Below are 21,421 nucleotides of genomic sequence, written 5' to 3'. Positions count from 1 at the left end.
ACCGCACGCACAGCCCCCCAAACAAACTCCTCCCTACTGCACAACAGAGTAAGCTCACCACCACCACCACCACCACCACCACCAACAACAACAACAAAAGTCCTATAACCTTGTGAAACACGTTTCAGCACTGTAGAACTCCTACGAGAAGAGGCCTCCTCAGTCAAACAACACCTCCTATCCAATACCCGTCGTGCCGAGCCGTGTATGCGCCTTAGTGGGGTCTTGTTCAACCGCGCGCTTTTGGATGGAGATGGAGATATTCAGGGGTTCTTGTAAGAAGTGGACTCTTACGCTGCATTGCATGTGCATTGCAGTCGTGGCAGCTTCAAAATCCTTTTCTCGCGGTTCACTCGGTCTTGGAGGGTCTTGGCTTTTGTGCGGAGGCGCATGCGTGAGGCCTCTCGTGAATCACTGTCGATAATATATATAGTTCTTGACTTCTCACATAACTTGATATTATTCCTGCATCTACAACTTCACATCATACTTCTTACTTCACATCCAAATCAGCCAAAATGGTCAACTTTCACGAGAGCTCTTCTGACATCGAGCTTGAGGACGGTCACATCCTCGTCGCTCAGTGCAACGATGCTGATGGTGAGCCTCAAGAGTCTCGTCTTGATCTCGACTACTACATCGGCAACAACGACGGTGCCTTCTACTGGGGTGGCGAGGGTAAGTAAACAAATATTTCAAGCATATGTCTCCGTGCTAACGATGACTTCAGGCTTCTCTGGCTCTGCTTCCGACATCACCTTCTCGCTCGAGGGCGACGACAACGTCCCTGTCCTCCGCGCTCTTCTCAACCCCGTTGATGGTGACCCTGTTGAGGCTGATCTCAACCTCGCTGAGTGCATCGGCAACGACAACGGCACTCTCGTCTATGGTGAGCTCTCTTAATGCTTTGTCGTTGGCTATACTAATTAGTGAATAGTCCCTCCCCAGTAAGCGAAGTTACGACTTTGAAGAAAGAATACAGGCGGAAAGACAGTCAAACAAATGAAGTAAAATCACCAACTATTATTTCCTATTCTCGGTGAATACAGAGCTGAGATGTGAATGTCAATAACTCAAATCCGATTTCGTGTAGCCTGACTGTGTAACAAAGTCTCGCCAAAGAGTGCCGCCCAGCCGTGCCATTGTACCCCCAGTCGCACAAGTAATGTGCTCACAAGTTTCGGTCAAAGAATTTCGTCTAAAGATCTACTAGCTTTCACTCGGCAGTTCAGAAGAACCGTATCAAGTCAGAGGAGAAGGCAGCATCTGCTTAGCATTATCTGTACTCGACTTCAGGCATGATATTCATACACATTAACCATCAGACCTGGGTATCATGCATCCAGTTTCCTCTTTGCCGAATTCTCCAACTCTTCCATAAGCTGCACCAGCTTTTCCGTAAGATGCGGCACCGACATCCCCGTAAAATTACTACTCACAATCCCCATAACCGCCTCCATGACCTTGTCAGGCTGAGAAAGCGGCACACTGATCACAACCTCCCCCTCACCCTGAATCTCCGTTCTCCACCGTATACAAGGCTGACCCTGTCCAAACCCTTTGAATCTTTGAAGTGCTATACTATCTGCTTCGTCCAAGTAAATATTCTGACTTAATGCGCGGGACAGGCTGGATTGGTCGGATAACAGGCCGTATACCCAGAATGCGAGACTCGCGTGGTATAGAATTATGGCCATGGGGCCGCGCATCGAACCGCGGGGCGAGTGTTTGGCAATGTGCATGATCTGAGCGGCGTGGAATATTGTGTGGCGGGCAGATTCGCTTTTCACCCAATCGCGGACGGTGGGATAGACTGCGCGTGCTCGTTCGGGACCTTCCATGCCTGCGAATATCTGAATATCTTCGAAGGGCATGTGGAGGTGGAGAAGGGCGAGTTCCAGACGCATTTGGATCTCAGGGTTTGAAGAAGTGTCGGCGGATAGACTGAGCTTCAGGTGTCCAAGGAGTTTGAGGAGTTCGTCTTTCCGCATCTCTGTGACGAGGGTATTCCAGCGTCGAGGTCGTGATCTTTGCAGGGATGAGAGTTGGAGATACTCCCAGCACATAGTCCATGTGCAAGAGAGGACCGCCATGATGGCGACGTATGAGTCGACCGAGTCAGTATGGTTGTTGAGAATATCAGGATCATCGATGACGTCCGCAACAAAGAGCGGCTCATCTTGTCGGCGCGAGGCCTTGAGCGAATTCCACTGTTCCAGCGACGCAGCAGTCCACAAGTCCGCATGTTCCGGGAAAGGCAGAAGGACCTCAGCATACGACACCGAAGGACTGACCAGCAGCGCCGCGGAAGTGTTGGCATCATGAGATAGCATCCTGAAGGCGAGCCTCTTGAAGGACTCATCCTCTACCCATTGAAACCACTCTTCCCGAGAGACTAGCCCTGGAGATTGCATGGTCTTGCTCTGGGAGTACACTGACCTCTTGAACTTTCCATCGCGGCGCATCATGGTGAGTACGGGGTTGAAGAAGCTCTCTGCTATCTCGACCTTACGGGGGAGGCCGCTCCAGATACCCATCTCGAGGGTGATGACGAAGGCTTGGGTGAGTTGAAGATCACGTACAAGACTGTTATCCTGTTCCCACTAGCCAAAGGTCAGTATAGAAACATGAAGACGGGGAGTAAAGGACTTACATGTTTGGCGACTGCTATCCTTAAGCACTCTTGTATAGCATACCCAAGCTTCGACAAAGCAGGATCGGAAGTCAAGACTGCACCACAGGCAGCCATGGCAGCGACAAGTTCCGGCCTCTTCTCGTTGGGGTTAAAGGAGGCGGCGTGGATGAAGGATGTAGCATGCGTGACGGGGGATGTGAGATAGTACTGAAGCAAGGTGTCCAACAACTCAGCAGAGGGGAATGAGGCTACTGCTTTCGACAAGTGATCTGAACGACAGCTATTGACGACCATCATGAGTATCCTGTCACGAGCGGGTCCTTCCAACTTGGCAGAAGTGACTCTTGTGTTTGAGTCCAAGGCGACACCAGACTCGGGTGAAGGGTAGGCAGAGTCGGTAGCGGGAAGGGAGAGATTATGCTCCTCAGCGCCAGCATGGTCTTTGGCGTTTGGTCGGAACTTCCAGTGAGAGTTTTGAAAGGCTTCAGTACACATGGCAGCGGGTTCGCCGGGATCGGTATGCGATGCGGCGCGTGGGGTTTGGGCGCCCCGGGGAGTAGGCTGTATACTTCTCACTTCGAAGGGGATGCTTGTGTTGTATGAGTCGAGGAACCGGAGGTCTATGTCATCGAGTTGATTGTAGGTGTACATGTCGACATCGTTGGCGTTGGGGTTGGCCCATCCTCCTGATAGAAGGTTGAGATCGGGGAGAGGGAAGAAGAGGGGATCAATGTTGGTGTTCATGGAGGGGTCTAATCACCGTAAGCCTCATACGTGAACGCGGTGCCTTGGAGACTTACCAAGATTCTGGAAGAGGCTATGTGATGTCTGCGGCGTGAGTATGTCCAGTGAAGGCTGCTCCATGACAGAAGACCCCGACGTTGACCCAATACTGTTATGATCAGGGAACGCAGACATAGATGACGACCCATCATCTTGAGAGAAGATAGCCTCATCCTGCTGCGGCTCCTCAGACTGAAAGTCCGAGTCCAGGTCCATGGAGTCGTTCCACTTACACTCGATGCCTTTCTCTTGACATCGACGACAGGGTTTCTCATCACTACAGCGCAGGTGATTGGTAGAACATGCCTTGCAAGCCTTGCCAACCCTGCCTGGCATGTAACGCGGTTGTTCAGCTACAGAGCTATCCCCAGCCTGTGAGCCATGGCCAGCAACATGTCTTTTGAGGAGGTCCCTTGATCATTGTTAGTAAGTGACGCGATGAAACACGAGGGACTAAACTAGACTAACGGTCTTGTAAAGGCCTTTGGACAAACATGGCACTTGTAGGGTTTGGTCTGTGTATCTAGGTAAAGCAGGTAAGCAACAAGTACTGAGTCAATGGAAGATGCAAACACACGGGATCGCACGTGACGCGCTAGATGATCAAGACGCTTATAATTCTTCTTGCACGAACCGCATTGGAACATGCCAGGCTGAGTCGTCGACATATTGAGAGACTGAGAGGTCGTGCCAAGTGGAGAGAGGGAGATTGTCGGGACGTGGAGGAGAAAGAGAGAGAGCTTGTGTGAGGAGAGGAGCAGGGGGAAATCGTGCTGTTTTTTCCCTTCGGCTCGGACATGACAAAGAATCCCCGGGGAAAATCTCAGGTAGCATTTTGCGGGGGTGGCTACGGGGGAAGAAGCGATGCTAGATCCGGGATGGTTTGGTGTTGTTTTGGGAGGGTTGTGATTTGAGGGGGGTTACGAAAATTGGGGGAGAGTTCCTCCACATCCCGATGGAGATTTAACCACCCTATACTTGCAATCTCGGCAATTGACTGATGAGAAACTTTAATAAATAAATAAATGCATATATAGATAACTCACACTTGTCCCAGAATGGGTATGTTTGTTTGATCGGTTCTAGACAATTGCAACTGACATCATGAAAGCCAGTCTGACACCTGTTCACTTCTTCTCCCATGGCTCGACCATGATGCTGGGAGAAGAGTCCGAGTCTGCCGACTATTGGAAGAAGGCCGGCGATCAAGCATTGGCCAACAACATTAAGGGGATCATCATGATGGTATGTCTCTCACCTAATCCGACAGTAATCAATTGACTAATTGCATTATAGGGCGCTCATTGGGACGCTGAAGGCGATCGCATGCAAGTCGCCATGAACCCCAAGCCAGGCAAATCCCCCGTCGCATACGTCCACCCTTCAAAATACGTCGACTACGAGCTCAACCCCGATCTCGAGACCGGGGAGCGCTGCATCTCCCTCCTCAAAGACGCCGGCTTCAACGTTTCCGGAAACACCGAGTTCGACTGGATCCACGACACATACCTCATCCTCATCCGCATGTTTCCCAACGGCTGCCCCCCAACAACACTGATCTCCATGAACGCGCGCTTCGATCCTCACTACCACATGCGCGTCGGCGAGACCCTACGTCCTCTGCGAAAAGAAAATTATCTCATTATTGGATCTGGCGGTGCAGTACATAACTTGTATCGCAACATCTGGGCGCCGATTTTGTATTACTCTGATAACTTTGCGCAAGAGAAACCACCTGAGGCGTGGGCCCTGGAGTTTCGACAGGCTGTTGAGGATGTCATCAAGAATAACAGTGGACCGAAGTTGAGACGTGCGATGACGAGGTTGATGAAGCATCCGTTCTATAGAGATGCTCATGCTACGGATGATCACTTCATGTCGGCGTTGTTTGTGGCGGGCGCGGTTGGGGATGAGGAGGATGAGGGTGTTTATGGTGAGCTCAAGGCTGAGACTTGGGAGTTGACGAATATGTGTAATAGCCAGTTTACTTTTGGATCATGGCCGAGGACCCTTGCGACTACGGCGGCATAAGAAGGTTTGTTTCAGCAGATTGTAGAAGAATTGTTGGTTTACAGCGAGCGATAAATATAAGATTGATTGAATGTTTGTCAAGACGTGTACTCAAGTTCGTTCAGCGACGCAGTTAATTATATACATGTAGAATCTTCCTTATTAGATTGTCATTTCTGACGCGAGCCATTATCATTCCTCACCAGACCGTATTAAGCCTAGAGTACCCTCGGAGTATAACCAATTTAGCTGGAGATCTATGTACATGTTAGTGATTTCGATCACTTCAATGTTAATTACATCAACTCACCTCAATGATGGCAGGTCCAGCAGCGACGGTGTCATCAGAGACAACATCCTTGCAGCCAGTAAGGACAACATAGGTCTGTCCAGCAAAGCCCTCAGGAATCTCAACAGAGAAACCACCATCAACAGCCTTGGCCTCAACAAACGTAGGTCCAGTAACAGCGATGAAAGCAGCATAGACACTCTGACCCTTAGCACCCTCAAGGGTATACCCAGGAGTCTGGAGAGTGACAGTGCTACCAGTCTTGATCTCACTACCCGAAGCAGCAGCAGTCAAAGCCGGGAAAGCCTTGACGGGCAGAGCAGGGTTCTCCTTGGGGCATCCTGTGATGAAGCCCGAAGCAAGAGAGTACACCTCGTTGTAGCTCAGAGGAGCGTCGAAGGGCTGGGCGAAGGGGACTTGCTTGAGAGCACCGCGGATGTAGGATGAGTGACGCGCCTCGACGGTGAGGATGGATCCGGCGGCGGTGAGATAGGTCTTGCTCATGATGTCGGCTGCGGCGCCGAGATAGGCTGAGACGCCGACGCCTTCGAGGACGGAGGCGGTTGCGAGGAAGGTCTTGACGTCTGTGACGCCGAAGGAGTATGTGCACTCCTCAACGGGTGTGACACCGGCAGCTACAAACATTAGTTCAACATCATTACACGTTAGATGTGTCAAGGCGTACCCTTGAGAGCCTTGGTGAGAAAGTCAACATGGGCAGTCTCATCAGAAGAGACCTTCTTGATGTTGTTGTAGAATGTCGAGTCATATCCAGCATCCGCAAAGTCCTTCTCAGTAAAGTTGGAAAGACCTTGACGATAGAAGTTATCCTCGAGATGCTCTAGAGTAAGAGCGTAGTTGAGGATAACTCCGTCGTTGAGGCCAGAGGCACGTTTCTCGATGACAGGAGCAGCGGAGGCAAGGCCAGCGGCCAATAGGGGAAGGGCAGTAGAGAAGTACATGATGACTAAAGGCTGATGATGGTTTGATAGAAAGAAGGAGATTGTTAATGCTCTGAGAGAGTGAATTGGATGCAGCTATGTGATTGTTTTATCACCAGCCCAAGTAGATATACTTACCCAACAACTACTAGCAACATCACATTAGGCCCCCATGATGCCTCGACTTCAATTATGAATAATATCCCCGCCCTCGGTCCCCAGCCTTAATCTCCCTAACTTACAACATCACGATTCGGCATCTCCCCATTCCGCTCCGATCTTCCCGCCATCCAATCTCCCCAAAACCCAACTGAAGCTAGCAAGAGCCGAAATCCCAAAAGTATCGCACCGCCCAAATTTCAGCCCTAAGAAACATCCATCTCAAACAAAAAACAAACCCCCAATTGCCGAATCAAGACGTCATGGTTCAAACAGATTACCAGATCGGGCACGTTTCGATGATCTCCAGGGACTCAGCTCGGCAACTCTTGAACCCGTGGTTGATAGTTCGAAACTAGTGCTGCTCATCATTCGTGCGCTGTTTTCTAATTGTGGGACGTTTGGATCTCGGATGGCTTTGGTTCCGTGAGCTAGAGAGGATTGAGTTATAGTTTGGGTTTTGGTGAGACATGGCTCGGAATATTCACCATCCGAACAACATCGCGTTTGTTTTAGTTCAACAATTGTAGTAGTTATGTTGGTAGTGTAGATGGTGTTGCGCTTGGGTAACGTGTCTTAGGCTGAGGCTTGAGGAAATTTGGTGTTGATCAGGGGAATTGGTAATCTCTCCGAGTAGCCGAAAGTCTTCGGGATGAGTTTGGTCCGTGGAATTGATAATTTGGTAGTCATTGTTGGTAGAGATGGCATTGATAACAAAGGTTGGATGGGTAAAGGCATTCCTGTTTTCAATAATCATTGTGTTTTATTTGCTTGGATTCCCCGCCGAGTTGTTTGTTGTCAGATTGTCCAAGTCTACCATTCACTCTTTGACTTTCACTGATTCATAAACGCAATCATGAAGTTTACTATCATCGCTGCTCTCGCAGGTAAACAATCAATCTAGAAGTCATACATTCAATAGCTAACAGCCCTGCAGTCCTGTCAGGAGTCCACGCCGCCGACTCTGCATCTACAACAATTACCTGCAGCTCTTGTCCTTCGGCCGTAAAGACCCCTGATATCGTAACACGATCCGCTCTCCCTACCACGTCCTGCACCGAGAAGCCTCTGGCTGTTGTGTCAATGAACAAGGGCGGCAGTGGAGCTGCTGCACCTACTGGCTCTGGTGCTGCTTCTACCCCTACAGCTCAGGTCCCCATGTCTGGAGCTAGTATCAAGAAGGGTAGCGTTGGTGGAATGGCTGCGGCGGCTGTGTTGGTTGCTGTTTATATGCTTTAGTCTTTTGTGTAGTGGCCAATGGCGGGTATACCAGTGTAGGGCGAGCTTAATATTCTATGGGTACTAGTTTTATATAGTGGTGTATGAGCAGCATGCTGCACATGTAATACCGAGAATTGCTTATGGAGGAAGACTACTTGAATTTTGTGCTGCCTAACAATTGATATTTTGGATGAAGGCAAAGACTAGTCTATTATGCTGTTTTATGTGCTATCTAGTTGGGAATCACAGGAAGAGTGATATAGTTTTGTTGACGAGGACCAAAGTGGATATGGTTCGAACCTTGGAAGACCTCAGGTGATCTAAGAACAGATTAGCAGTGAGCGTCAAAATCCCAAATATTCATGCTTACCTGTCAACCGGGTCGTTGTGCAAGAAAATGCCTGAACCCTGAGTATCCCCCGACGACACCTCAAACACCAACTTACCCCCCTTATCTACGATAACATTCGTAGGCCAGACCTCAATATCAACGCCATAAACTTCACCTTGTATCACAGGCTGAACATCTTTGCTGGTGTAATTTCTATGAGGAAGCCACTCGCGGTGCTTGGGATGTTCTGAATCAACCTTGCGCAGCGACACGCGAAGCCAGCCCTTGGTCAGGGGGACGGGATCACCTGCTGTGCCAGTATAGAAGACTTCTTCCCCTGAGGGGTCGAAGTGGCGAAGTGTGACAAATAGATCAATGTCACTGGGTGTAGGGCCGGAAGGATCAGGGGAGACTGAGACATTGAGATGAGCGACAACGTGGCCCGTGATCTCTGTCTCAGCCTCAAAAGCAGGAGTTGAAAACTGGACCACCTCAGGCTTCTCAAGCGTCCCAAGGGCCTTGTAGGTAATCTTCTTGCGCTCTGTCTTGGGCTCTTCCCAGCTTAGACCTTGTTCAGGTGTAAGGAAGAGCTTCTTGTACTGGGTTCGCGCGATAGGCCACTCGTTCTCTTCTCTTCGGGGATACGCCTTTTCCTTCTCGGCGTCGTTGAAGCCAACGTTGCCCTTTCGAAGAACAAGACTTACGGGAGCGACCTTGCCTTCTTGAGACCAGCCAACACGGTCTTCGCCTTTGAGGAAAGCATCGAGGAAACTTCGTTGAATTTCAACTTCTTCCTCGTAGTAGAAGGGGAGATCGTGACGACCTGTGATGAGGCGGAGATACTTGAACTTTGAACCAGCGTGGATGTATCCCTCAATGTTGCCGCGGAGATGGAGAAGAATACCGCCCCAGTTGCCAACTGATAGAAGAGGGACTTCGATATCGCCAATGTCGTACTCCTTGGAAGCATAGTAGGCTTCATCTCGGAAGCGGTTGACTTGGTTATCGATAGTCTGATCCTGTCTGTTGGCCTCAAGCTCTTCTTCAGGTAGATCACCCTCGATGGTATCAGGACCCCAATTCCTAGCATTTCTCCCAGGTCGACCGTACTGGTTCGTAATGACCTGGCGATTCCACCAAAACTTGATAAAAGCATTTGACAGAATTCCACCATGTCGGCACCGATCGCGGTAATAATCTGACATACCCTCCCAGGGAACAATAGCGCTCAGACCCTTTGGTTTTCGGGCTGCAACTCGCCATTGACTTCCGGCGTAGTAGCTAATACCAAGAAGACCGACTTTGCCAGATGACCAAGGTTGCTCAGCGGCCCACTCGACGACATCGAAGAAGGCTTCGCTGGTGCCTCGTGACATGGTATCAAGTTTGCCGGTTGATTGGCCGAGACCTCGCTCGTCAGCGCGGACAATGGCATAGCCGTGCTTGGTCCAGAAGCCAGGGTCTGGAGTTTCCCATGCTGAGTGCTGGGATTTGTGCTGAGGGTTCACTTCACTGAAGGACTTGGGGTGGAAGCTACAACAATGTTAGTCGATGTTTGCTGAGCTGAAGAATTGAACTTACTCTTGATACCAAATGTCCTTTCCGTAAGGGCCATATGTGACGAGAACAGGAACCTTGTCAACACCCTTGGGCCGATAGACATTAAGTCTCACCAGACCATCACCCGCCTTGAGAGGAACAGTAGCATTCTGTTCAAAAATGTAAGGAAATGACTCCTCATCCACAGTATGGATATCCTCCTTGATAGGGTTCGGCATTGTAATGATTAGTATAGTAGTAAAATCGAATTATGCTAAGACCAAAACCAAAAAAGCCCTTGTAAAATATCGTATGACAGGCCCTATTTCACTTCCACCCAGTGGATTACTCCCCCTCAATTGCACCATATTTCTGTTCGTCGCCGAATTGTCCCTTCGGTTGAGACCCCAACTTTCTTTAGGTGGAGGGTTCCGATACGGGGGACGTTCGGTTACGTGGGGCCGAGACCCGAAACGCGTAAGACCCTAGAATGCAAAAGTGAGATCGGGGACTTGGAGGAGATGGGGACGGGGAAAGCGGGAGAATCTGGGGAAGGGTGATCATGAGACAGTTTGGAGAGTCTGGGGTTTATTAGGTTCAGAGCTGCACGAAATCGTTACATCGTTTGGCCATATACATTTGCTGAGTACGCTCTTGTTGAGATATTGTACTGTATTATTCATCGCAATCATGACTCAAGATACGGAAACGAGACCTTTGAACATTCTCATTGTTGGAGCAGGTAATTTTATCAGTCCCGTAGTACTTATCGTGAGGAAATGCTGACTTTTCAGGCATTGGTGGTTTAACCGCTGCGCTTGGTCTCCGCCAACAAGGACATAAAGTAACAGTAAGTAAACTCTATCGTCACAATACCCACTTTGACTCATACTCTGTATCTAGTTATTCGAGAGATCGCAGCTGGCACGAGAAGTCGGTGCTGCTATTCACGTGGCCCCCAACAGTCATGGACTTTTGAAGCGATTTGGTGTTTACCCGGAGACTTTTGGCGCGAATCGTGTTGAAGGCGTAAGTCGCGCAATACAGAATGATCTGAACTACAGGCTGACACTCGAAGGTCACGGAGTATACCCATAGTGGGCACCTAAAGTTTGATAATCACCTGAAAGGACCACTCTCAGTTTGGGAGCACGTACGTTACAAGGTGTCATTTCAGTAGCAATCGCTAACATGTCGTAGCCATGGGTCCTTGCACACCGAGTCAGTCTACATGAGAACCTCAAGAACCAAGCAACCTCGAGCGAAGGCCCTGGAACACCAGCTATTCTCAAGACTTCCAGCCCGGTAGTGGATGTCGATCCCTCAACGGCGACAGTCAAGTTTGAGGATGGCACTTCAGTATCTGGAGATTTGGTTCTTGGAGCCGATGGCGTCAGCGTAAGAAGTCCAATTCCCATTTGGTGATCTTGAAGCTGACAACAAATAGTCGATAACGAGATCCATTGTCACTGGCACAGATATCAAGCCCTATGGCTCTGGAAAGAGCGCCTTCAGATTCATGATTCCCCATTCTAAATACCTCAATGACGAAACAACTAAGCCTTTCGCCGAGCGCACAGGTACTATGACAATGTGGGTGGGTGATGATCGAAGAATCATCATGTATCCTTGCTCCAACAACACTGTTATGAACTTTGTAGCCATTCATCCGAGCAATATCACCTCTGGGGCAAACAAGGGATCTGGTGAGTCACCAAAGCACTTGGATCAGAGTAACAAGCTGACATGAATAGGCTGGGGACAGGGTGGCAGCAAGGAACTTCTTCTCGAGGTTTACAAGGACTTTGAGCCAAGAGTTCGCGCCATTCTTAACTTGGTTGATGCCAGCGATTTGAAGCTTTGGACTCTTCTGGACATGGACCGTATTCCAACCTGGCATAAAGAGCGACTTGTCTTGCTTGGAGACGCAGCTCACCCATTCTTGCCTCGTAAGTCCATCACATCTATTGACAAGACATTGCTGACCATATCTCTATAGATCAAGGACAGGGTGGTGGTATTGCAATTGAGGACGCAGCGTCACTGGTGGCCCTGCTCCCTTATGGTACAACAGCCGATGAAATTCCCAGCCGTCTTTCTCTGTACGAGAAGATTAGAGACGAGAGAGCTCATATGGTGCAACTCTTCACCAGACAAGCAGGCGAGGACCTTGATGAAGAGACTCGCGCCAAGTTCAACAGTAAGCAACCTCCATCCTCAGACACGAATAATCAAAACTGATGATTATCCAGTCTACAAATTCCTCAACTACAACTTCGGCCATGATGAGTGGCACAACACCAAGAAAGCTCTAAGAGATCATCTCTGGTCCCAGAACAAGAACCTCCACTGGAAGTCCCCTGTATCATTCGGCCCCATGCCCAGTCCTCGACAGGATTTCCACGGACAACGATATAACGGAAATGACTCTTCGTTCACCACTTGGTCAGTCCGTTTTAAGTCATCAGCTACATACCTCAAGACTCTCTTCCCCACGGAAAAGTTCAGCTTTTACAAGCCTGGCACTGTCGCTGAAGCTACATACTCCTGCACTGAGTTGAAGGATATGAAGTGGCTCGGTGGCGGTGGTTACAAGTTCTTTGGTCTTTGGATTCATGGTGTTCAGTATGAGAAGAAGGATGGCAGCAAGATCTACGGATCGTTCCTAGCTGTTCTTTTGGAGAACTTGGCTGATCCTATCGTCACGGGCCGTGAGGAGCTTGGCATGCCTAAGCTTTTCTGTGATATCGATGTTGTGGAGAAGGGAGCCAACACTAGTATCCGCTGCAGTTGGCGAGGAGCAGAGTTTGTCGATATCAAGCTCAAAGGTCTAGGCGAGGCTATCAACGGACATGCAAACGGACATTCAAACGGACATGCAAACAGTGTCAACGGCACAAACGGCCATCCCCCAACTGTCGGTCCCCCAGGTGCCCCTCCACTGCCAGAGGAGCAAGGACTTTTGATATACCGATATGTTCCTGCAGTCGGCCAGCCTGGTGTCGCTGACGCCGCGTATCCTGTCTTTATCGAGAATGGGCTGGAGACGACGAAGCGACAGGTTGAGAAGACATTGGTTGGAAGTGGTGGCGATTTGGATCTCACAGCTGGTACATGGGATACGTTGCCTACCTTGAACCATATCGCAACTGGGCTTTCTGAGATTCCTGTTTATGGTGTTGTTCAAAGTAAGGTTGAGTATGGAAGGGGCGTGGATGATATTTCTCATGCTCGAAGGGTTGAGTAGCGCGTTGAGATTTGTACATATCTAATTAGCATTTTATAGCAAGGCATTTGATTATTTACTGAATTGTGTTCCTGCTCGGCAGTTGATGCCTGGTGTTGTGATAATATTTGTCGGGTGATGAGAGATTTGGGGGGTAAAAACACTGTTTGCAGGAGATCCAGGTTATATCTGTGTTTGCACCTGGCGAAGCGGAAAACTTTACTTCGACAACTTGATAGGAGGCCCAGATCACACATAAAGACTGGGGCAACGATGGGCCTGTCCGGGGGACATTTGGACTGACACAAAAATGAAATATTTCAAATCAAATAATGAATGTTCTCTATTCTTCATATGTCTATAAAATCAAACTCAGTAAGGGCGAGCAGGAGTAAGCTGGCCAATACATTCACCAAATCCGACCCCGGACTCTTCACCACCGACAGACCCCGTTATCCTCACAACATCACCATCCTCAAGAAAACCCCTCTTCGACCCATCGCTCAACGTAACAGGCTTGCTACCACCCTCTGTACTCTCAAGCATACAACCCCGACTTGTCTCCTCAGAACCAGAAACAGTCCCCGTGGCCAGGATATCACCGGTCCTGAGTGCACTTCCCGAGCTAACAGAGTGCGCAACCATCTGTTGAGGCGTCCAGTACAGAGACTCAACTGGACAGACACCAAGTGTTGTGGTGACGTTGTTTGCCAAGACGTCGACCTTCAAGGTGATAGAGAACGTTGAGGGGTTAGGATGTTGAAGGTATGAAGCTGATATAGCTTTCTGCTCTTGAGCCTTGGTTCTGAAGGGTTCTAGAGCATCGAGGGTGATGATCCAGGGAGAGATGGAAGTTCCTAGACTCTTGCCGTTGAAAGGGCCGAGAGGAAACATCTCAAAGCCTTGAATATCTCGAGCTGCGTCTGTTAGTCGTCCATTTCCACTAGTAACCTGGATAAGTGCTTACCACTCCAATCATTGAGAATCACAAAACCAAAGATGTGCTCCTCAGCATCCTTAGCATGAAGTCTCTTCCTCATACCCAACGGCTTTCCAACAACAGCTGCAAGCTCGACTTCATAATCAACCTTCTGAGACGGCGCATAAATAATAGGGTCATCGCCTTCAGTGGCAGCAGGGTTCTTGAACTGTCCATAAGGACGCTCAATACCCGTTCCTGAAACCACGATAGAGCCTGTTCGGCCTTGGTATCCCACTGGGAACTTGAAGAAGCCGGGTGGTGGCGTTCCGTTGTTGACTACTATACGGCCTGCGTTTATGACGTGGTCAAGGGAGCAGGAGAAGTCTGTTTGAAAATTAGCTTTGTTTCAAAGGGGCTGAGGGGTTGTGCATACCTGCAAAGTCTTTGATCTCTACTGGTAAATGCATCGTCACAGCACTGATTTCTTCTTTGCTTCCTGAAGGAAACCCATCGAGACCATCTTGCTGATAGGTTTGTTGGATTTGCTTTCGAATATTCTGATGCACGGACTTGGGGAGAGCAGCAAAAGAGTTCAGAGTCTGCTCGCTGAATACACCTTGAGGAAGATCGTCAACATCCTTGAATTTTTCGACGAGATCATTCAGGAATATCACGGTATTTCCAAGTCTGGTCACAGCTTGAGGAGTCTTGTGAGACTGTGATGAAGCTATTCCGAAAGGAATGTTCTTCTCAGTGAAGTGGTGAGCATAGTCAGTAGATGCCATGATGTTTAGTTTTCTTGATTCTTGAATAATCACAACTTCATTCAAAACGTTGCAGTCGATATGGTATGAGTGACAGTCCCATCAATTCAATTCTAGTCACGTATTATCAATCATTGACCTATGCTATCCCGAGGACTTAATTCCGAACCCCGCGAAAGGCTAAGTGGACGATCGGCACCGGTTGACATGGTGTCCCTCCACATCCCGATGTGTGAATCGAGGGGAATGGCCCCGGATATGTAAGAGAAATGGAGTCGTATATCCGGCACTGAACATAAAATGATGAGGAGAAATAGAATACGACACTTTCATAGACTATTTCAGTAAACAACAGACAGAACCAATTACTCACAATCATCCGTATATACCTAACTCTGTCAAAATCAAACTTTCACAATGGCTCTCAACGGCAAACTCAGACAAACCCAACGCATCATCACAACACACAACGATGAAGGCAAAGCCATAATCGACACATCAATCAACTCAGACGCACCCTTCTACGCCCTCCCCAACGGCGAAGCCCACTTCGCACTAGGCTACGCCACAAAAGAATTCCCAGCCAAGCTCACCAACAACGCCGACGTAGAATCCTACCAAGGCTTCCTGACCAACCAACCAGGCCTCAGTATCTCAACAGGCACTATCCTGCGCTATGTCGACATGTGTCCTGGCCATACTTCACCCATGCACCGCACTGTGAGTCTCGACTACGGCGTTGTGCTGGAGGGCGAGGTGGAGTTGATTCTGGATTCGGGGGATAGGAAGGTCTTGAAGAGGGGTGATGTTTGTGTGCAGAGGGCGACTATGCATGCGTGGAGGAATACGAGTGAGACGGAGTGGGCGAGGATGTTGTATGTGCTTTTGCCGTCCACGAAGCCTGATATTGGGGGTAAGGAGTTGGGTGAGGATTATGGAAATATGGAGGGTGTCAAGGCTTCTGAGTAGATAGAGGGATTTGATTTTAGCTGCTGAACGAGGAGAAATACAATGATTATATATGTCCTGTTTAAATGCCTGTCATCCTTTTATGAAGTGGGATATCATATGCAATCAAGGTGATGGAAGATTGAGAGCTTTTATGGTTTTCCGAAAGCACCTTGAAGTAGGATAGAGGTTTATATATGCCTAAACTATGGGGTCATTTATAGAATCGTTTACCAATGATCCTAGCTTCATAGTTCTAGCTTGACTACTTGAGCTATCTCTTACAAGGACAGTTGCTGATTATGTACATATAACAAAGGTCAGAATGAAAAATGTAGTAATTCGATAGAACTGGTATGTGTCTGAATACGAAAAGAAACTCAATAGTAAACTCCGACCCTCAAATAAATCAACTGCCGATCTAAAACTCTCCTCCAATTTGGTACTTCCAAACCTTATCCGTAAACCTCCCAATCGATGCCCTCCAATACTGAGCAGCGCCCTTCTCATGTCAGCTCATACTCATAAAAGTCATCAAAATTACTTACAGCGTTGACACTTAGGCCTCTAAACATAGCGGTGATAAAGAACCTTTCAGCCGGGCTTGTATAGACGCGAACGCCATTGACATGCGCCTCATCTCGATTAAGCGGTCTATACTCCGGCACACGACGATGCGGCAGATCAAACTCCGGATGCTCTGCGGACGTCACAGGCGATGTTCGACAATCAGGCGATTCCTCACGGGCTTGAGAATGGTGAAGCTCATAATCGCGGAGGATGGAGCTGTGAAAATCGCCGTTTTGGGTGTGAGTTACTGTAGTGGTCGACATGTTGAAAAATGTGATGTTGATGTGAAGATTGAGTGATGAATTCGAGAATTGATAGAGTGTTGGTGAAATTACTGACGTTGCATCTTCTCATTTGCTGTTCAAACTCTACCGGGTGATTCGGGGCATTATCGTTTGATGAGACCTCCACTCGGGATGTGGAGGAATACTACCCCGAGACGCCCTCACCCGAACCGACGGGGAATCTGGAGTCCCCGGAGTCAACCCCAATTTGTCCTTCTACCTCTTGAGCTCTTAGCATCACCAAATAGGGGTCCTCAAGTATCTGGCCATATTACTCGACATCTCCAATTTCCAACATCAGCTTAGTGCCCCATCATCCTCACATTCACAATGTCGAAATCACTCACAGCAATTAGATCAGCAGCCATTGACGGGCGCCTTCACAACCCGTTTTACCGAAAAGACCAATTGCGGAATCTTCATACTGCGTTGGCGGATAAAGCTGTGCAGATTCAAGATGCTATTGCGAAAGATACGAAGCATCAGCCTGCTGAGGTAAAGGTTGAGTATTGGCTTGCTCTGCAGGCTATTGCTGAGGCGCATGAGTCACTTGATCCGGTGAAGGAGACCGAGGATGAGTACGCTGTTACAAAGGGTCATGACGATATTAATTGTCGGGAACCGATTGGTATTGTTGTTATTGAACCGGCGTATCATGCTTTCTTTTATGGATTGATCGCGGCGTTGGCGCCGGCTCTTGCGGCTGGAAACTGTATTATTGTGCAGGTAAGTTTCTTATGAATATTTCGAGTATGAGACAGATGCTAATGATTATAGGCTCAAAACTCACTACGCGAAACACCAAAGATTGTGCTAGACCTGATCGCCAAGTCTTTGGACAGAGATATCTTCACAGTCTCAAACCAAGAAGTCGCAGCACAAGACATCAGTCTTCCTCACATCCGTGTTTCCCAAAACGGCTCAGACGGCCCAATCCTTAAGGACCACCTTGTCTCAGACCCTGAAGCACCAGTAGTAGCATTCGTGGAACGAGACGCAGATATCCAAGCCGCCGCCAAAGCTCTCGTATCCGCACGTTTCAGTCTCCAAGGCAAAGCTCCCTACGCGCCTGACGTAGTCCTCGTCAACGAATGGGTCAAGAAGGATTTACTACGCGCTCTTGTGCAGCAGAGCACTGAGTTCTTGGCTAATTCACCGAATAAGTCTAAAGCGCCTAAATCTCCGCTGTCGAAGGAGGTTGAGAAGGATGAGTCTGTGCATGTTGTGCTTTCTGGGTCGAATGGAGTGATTCTGGATGTTGAGAGCAGGGAATCGAATTTGCTGCAGCAAAAGGTTGATGAGACGACGCTTATTGTTCATGCTGTTACGAGTATGGACGATGCTATTGATACGTCGAGAGAGTAAGTACAAGAGCTCTTTTTGGTTGATTGTTTCTGACTTTTCTAGTATTGGATCTCTGGCCGCTGCTTATATCTTCACCAACCCCGCCATGGCCAAGTATCTTTGTCAATTCGTAGATACAGCCGTCAGTTTCATGAACCACATCCCCACCAAACTCCTCTGTAAGTCCCAGACCTACTTCACACAGATAAACACTAACAGCCTAGACTCTCCAACCGCACCATCAGGTCTCCCTCCCCAATCCGGAACCAACGATATCTATCACCAAGATCTCTTCTCCCGCCTAAAGCCCAAGTATCTCACCAAATCTGCTACTGACAGCAAGCTCGACAAGATTGTCAACACAACTTCAACCAGAGAGCTAAGTGTCCTGGATCAAGAGGCTACGAAGAGATTACCGGAGATGAAACGTAAGCTCAAGGGAACGCAGCTTGGTTTCTTCGAACAGGGTATTGTGACAAGTTTGGTGTTTATTTTGACGACTGCTGTAACGGGGACGAGTATTCTTGGATATTATGGCTATAGATACTTGAGATCGTGATCGTGGTGCGTTTTTTTGTAGTGGCGGATTTTACTTTGTATAGTGACTCCATAGCGTTAAGATTAATTTTCTGGCTAAACCTTCCTATATGCTGTTTAGACTATCTGTATCCCAGAATCACAGCTTCAAAGTTAAAATAATTATAGCTGTGCGAAATCGTTTGCTTCCTACGTAAAGACTCTTAAACAATACTGAAAGCCTGCCTCTTCCCAAGCCCATTCCCAAGCTTCGCCAACCCCTCCAATATCTCCCCATGCATGATCCCCTGTACAAAACACTCCCCGACCAACTCAAACCTCTTCTCCCCAACAGGCCTCAGCAAATACGGTACATTACCGCCATCAAGCAACACAATCAAATCTCCCTCCTTCGATCGCCAAGGACATAAGCCAAACAACCCCGAATTAGTCACAAAGAAACAAGGCTCCATACATGTCGGAAGCTTATTCGTCTTGTAGTGCTCCAACTCTTCCCCGGCATTTGGTTTCAGCACTTCAAGAGGTTCTCGCGAACGGTAGTTCCAGTGAGAGCGCATATGATCTAGATATTTCATGTTGCATGTCTCGTTATTTTCTGTTTTGAAGCCATCTGCAGTTTGGTTTCGTGACCAGAATGGTGATAGAGCACAGGGATCGAAGATTTTGTCAAAGACTTGGGATAGTTCGCTTTGCTCTTCGACAGGCTTTTGGTAAGGATATATGTACTCGATGGGTGCGTGGCTGACGCTCCTTATCTCGGTAATGTGAAGACCTGAGAGTCGAAGAACGAGAGGATCGTCAGTCTTGAGCAGCTCAAGATTCGGCTTCGTATCGCCGGCTGCTTTGAATTTGAACCGCGCGTTCAAGTTGGCTTGAGTCCGTCTTGAGCTTCCTTTGCTGTCAACAGACCAAGTCGGTCGATCCGTCACTGGATCCTGGGCTTCAGGCCCCAGAATCTTTACCCAAGTACGTGATGGTTGACAATGAATAGTCGATAAAATGGCCACCGAGTTATGCTCTCGGATCCACCAGCGAGTGAAGTCAGCAAACACTCTCTCCTTCGACTTATCGTAGTTGGGCCGGATCAAATCATCCAATTTCGTAGTATCGTGCGTCTCATTCGCAAAGGTGAGCAATGCAAACAGTTTATCTCGAGGATCAGTTGCCTTGAGATCCAGACCGGAAAGAAAGACTTCTAAGATACTGGATAACTCATTCGTATCTTGTGCTTCGATGGGAGTTGTCGGAACCTCCGTAGTTCTGCCTTTTGGTTTGAGGGTCTTCCAAATAGCAGCCATGGAAATCTGTTGTGAGACAATGTGCGGGTTTTGGCTGGAATATCCAGGGTTCTCAAGCCAACTGCTGACTTGTACCACTTCCCCCCAAGGGACCTGCTCTCCGGAACAATGAATGAAGGGTTGTTTCGCTGATAGAGCTTCCTGGATAACCCAGACTCGGGTAAACCACGGGTTTTCGTAGAGAGTGCTCATGAGGAACGACAGTTGGGTGTTTCCATACCAGCCAGCCAGATCTATAATCTCTCTTGTCCAGTTTTTCAAGTGGATATCGAAGACCTCCAACATCCCCTTGAAAGAGATGGCCTTTCCCTCATCCTTCTTGCTCTGCTCGTAAGCTCGAATCTCCTCAAGGGGAGTTAAGTGGGTTGTTCCAGCGCATGAGCATTGCTCACCACCTTGGCATAATCTGGAGTTCGAGTTGCAGATATCTCGGATAAGCTTCAAGCAAGCCTCGACGCCGTGGTTATTCTCTCCCAGCCAAATGTGAACGACCGACGCCAAGGAGTAAATCTGACTCATGAGCGTGACCTGCTGGGCTCTCTCCTCGAGATCATCTTGGTTGATGCACACGGCGTCGATCCATATAACCAGAGTTTCTCCCTCTAGTCGTAACCGACGAAGTGCTTGGGCAGCAGACTTTCCAATACTAAAAGGCATAGCTTCTTGTCCATTGTCGAAGTCACCCTTTTTCGATAGGAAGATGTCTTCTCTCTCGGTAGGATCTCCCCAGCAATACGACAAGGCGTGGAAGTCGATCCCTTTTGACTCGACTTCCTTCAGGCTTGCCAAGCGGAAAGAACATCGGATCGGGTCATCAAAAGTCCCTGGCTCAACATGAAGGAGTCGAATATCCTGCCTTTCGACACTCAGCACCCCGGCATAATGCGAGGCGTTCGAGGTAAGTTGTAGGGCTTGAAGTTCTTCCCCCAAATCCTTAGGCTCGTATTCAATCTTGATACTTCCCTCGTCAATAATATTCACCCAAGCCATATACATAGCTCGAGGGATCAACTGAATGACATCGCCTGGTCGAAGTGCCTCAATCCAGAGTCTTCGCCTGGGTCCATGGAAGACAGTCCATCGATCAGACCAGTTCTGGGGTTCGTCATTTGCTAGACGGTTATTGAGTACAGTGATAGTGCGTAGATCTCCACGTCCTTCTGGGCGTTTTACTGAAGCGTCCCACCAGGTGAATGACACAGCTTCTGATCTATCTGCCCAGCCTGTATGATTTGTTAGTTACATCTGACGAGGTAAAAAGCCTGTTTACTGACCTTGATCGCGTGACGTTCCTCCAAAAGTCACAGCGTGAACTCGCTTCGCATCTTGCGGCACTTCCAACTCAACATACGGACGCTCAGGACAGTGATCATGGACCTGAATGGCATCTTTGCGCTCAACAAAACATGTTTTCATTTCGGATGCCATTTTGCTTCAAAATGATTTGAACTGAAATGATAGATCTCGCCAAGTTTCATAAGTGAGCTTGAGTTATCAAAGTAGATATCGAACGGAGGGAACCAAAATGTAAGCATCACCCATGCTCAAGTGTCGTTAAACAGCCAGTAAGAGATGCGGATGTTGTGCAAGGCCTGACAAGGCTGAGTGCACAGGCGCAGC

General features: G+C 48.6%; 12 protein-coding genes across 12 annotated transcripts; 6 read left to right on the top strand and 6 right to left on the bottom strand.

Moving 5' to 3' along the window:
- Positions 1-71: 71 nt before the first annotated feature.
- On the top strand, positions 72-1,095 carry FVEG_06742 (hypothetical protein). The gene is made up of 3 exons (XM_018895151.1): positions 72-678; positions 731-889; positions 938-1,095. The coding sequence occupies exons 1-3, from the start codon at positions 391-393 to the stop codon at positions 1,004-1,006; spliced, it is 516 nt and encodes a 171-aa protein (XP_018752368.1). The 5' UTR covers positions 72-390; the 3' UTR covers positions 1,007-1,095.
- A 239-nt stretch (positions 1,096-1,334) lies between these two features.
- FVEG_06741 (hypothetical protein) lies at positions 1,335-4,086 on the bottom strand (the record flags this gene model as incomplete). Its single annotated transcript, XM_018895150.1, has 4 exons — positions 1,335-2,603; positions 2,654-3,387; positions 3,436-3,830; positions 3,887-4,086. 4 exons carry the CDS (start codon positions 4,084-4,086, stop codon positions 1,335-1,337), a joined length of 2,598 nt encoding a protein of 865 aa, XP_018752367.1.
- Positions 4,087-4,522: 436 nt separating this feature from the next.
- FVEG_06740 (hypothetical protein) lies at positions 4,523-5,449 on the top strand (the record flags this gene model as incomplete). The annotated part of the gene is made up of 2 exons (XM_018895149.1): positions 4,523-4,663; positions 4,715-5,449. 2 exons carry the CDS (start codon positions 4,523-4,525, stop codon positions 5,447-5,449), a joined length of 876 nt encoding a protein of 291 aa, XP_018752366.1.
- A 280-nt stretch (positions 5,450-5,729) lies between these two features.
- On the bottom strand, positions 5,730-6,679 carry FVEG_06739 (hypothetical protein; the record flags this gene model as incomplete). The annotated part of the gene is made up of 2 exons (XM_018895148.1): positions 5,730-6,352; positions 6,403-6,679. The coding sequence occupies 2 exons, from the start codon at positions 6,677-6,679 to the stop codon at positions 5,730-5,732; spliced, it is 900 nt and encodes a 299-aa protein (XP_018752365.1).
- Positions 6,680-7,673: 994 nt separating this feature from the next.
- On the top strand, positions 7,674-8,056 carry FVEG_06738 (hypothetical protein; the record flags this gene model as incomplete). Its single annotated transcript, XM_018895147.1, has 2 exons — positions 7,674-7,704; positions 7,755-8,056. The coding sequence occupies 2 exons, from the start codon at positions 7,674-7,676 to the stop codon at positions 8,054-8,056; spliced, it is 333 nt and encodes a 110-aa protein (XP_018752364.1).
- Positions 8,057-8,270: 214 nt separating this feature from the next.
- On the bottom strand, positions 8,271-10,147 carry FVEG_06737 (hypothetical protein; the record flags this gene model as incomplete). Its single annotated transcript, XM_018895146.1, has 3 exons — positions 8,271-8,358; positions 8,409-9,902; positions 9,951-10,147. The coding sequence occupies 3 exons, from the start codon at positions 10,145-10,147 to the stop codon at positions 8,271-8,273; spliced, it is 1,779 nt and encodes a 592-aa protein (XP_018752363.1).
- Positions 10,148-10,598: 451 nt separating this feature from the next.
- On the top strand, positions 10,599-13,155 carry FVEG_06736 (hypothetical protein; the record flags this gene model as incomplete). Its single annotated transcript, XM_018895145.1, has 9 exons — positions 10,599-10,650; positions 10,703-10,758; positions 10,812-10,937; positions 10,987-11,061; positions 11,109-11,306; positions 11,356-11,614; positions 11,663-11,857; positions 11,908-12,108; positions 12,161-13,155. The coding sequence occupies 9 exons, from the start codon at positions 10,599-10,601 to the stop codon at positions 13,153-13,155; spliced, it is 2,157 nt and encodes a 718-aa protein (XP_018752362.1).
- Positions 13,156-13,506: 351 nt separating this feature from the next.
- Positions 13,507-14,841, bottom strand: FVEG_06735 (hypothetical protein; the record flags this gene model as incomplete). The annotated part of the gene is made up of 3 exons (XM_018895144.1): positions 13,507-14,051; positions 14,102-14,440; positions 14,490-14,841. The coding sequence occupies 3 exons, from the start codon at positions 14,839-14,841 to the stop codon at positions 13,507-13,509; spliced, it is 1,236 nt and encodes a 411-aa protein (XP_018752361.1).
- Positions 14,842-15,237: 396 nt separating this feature from the next.
- On the top strand, positions 15,238-15,789 carry FVEG_06734 (hypothetical protein; the record flags this gene model as incomplete). The annotated part of the gene is made up of 1 exon (XM_018895143.1): positions 15,238-15,789. The coding sequence occupies one exon, from the start codon at positions 15,238-15,240 to the stop codon at positions 15,787-15,789; it is 552 nt and encodes a 183-aa protein (XP_018752360.1).
- A 126-nt stretch (positions 15,790-15,915) lies between these two features.
- Positions 15,916-16,696, bottom strand: FVEG_15933 (hypothetical protein). Its single transcript, XM_018905165.1, has 2 exons — positions 16,317-16,696; positions 15,916-16,270 (listed from the first exon to the last, which is right to left on the bottom strand). The coding sequence occupies exons 1-2, from the start codon at positions 16,599-16,601 to the stop codon at positions 16,190-16,192; spliced, it is 366 nt and encodes a 121-aa protein (XP_018752359.1). The 5' UTR covers positions 16,602-16,696; the 3' UTR covers positions 15,916-16,189.
- Positions 16,697-16,786: 90 nt separating this feature from the next.
- Positions 16,787-18,610, top strand: FVEG_06733 (hypothetical protein). Its single transcript, XM_018895142.1, has 4 exons — positions 16,787-17,348; positions 17,400-17,983; positions 18,030-18,145; positions 18,191-18,610. Exons 1-4 carry the CDS (start codon positions 16,953-16,955, stop codon positions 18,523-18,525), a joined length of 1,431 nt encoding a protein of 476 aa, XP_018752358.1. The 5' UTR covers positions 16,787-16,952; the 3' UTR covers positions 18,526-18,610.
- On the bottom strand, positions 18,572-21,229 carry FVEG_06732 (hypothetical protein; the record flags this gene model as incomplete). Its single annotated transcript, XM_018895141.1, has 2 exons — positions 18,572-21,024; positions 21,076-21,229. 2 exons carry the CDS (start codon positions 21,227-21,229, stop codon positions 18,707-18,709), a joined length of 2,472 nt encoding a protein of 823 aa, XP_018752357.1. The 3' UTR covers positions 18,572-18,706.
- Positions 21,230-21,421: the final 192 nt, after the last annotated feature.

This window comes from Fusarium verticillioides, chromosome 7 (genome assembly GCF_000149555.1).
Source record: "Fusarium verticillioides 7600 chromosome 7, whole genome shotgun sequence".
NCBI classification, from domain to species: Eukaryota; Fungi; Ascomycota; class Sordariomycetes; order Hypocreales; family Nectriaceae; genus Fusarium; species Fusarium verticillioides.
The sequence above is the reverse complement of the archived record's forward strand: the minus strand, read 5'-3'. Positions and strand labels throughout refer to the sequence as shown.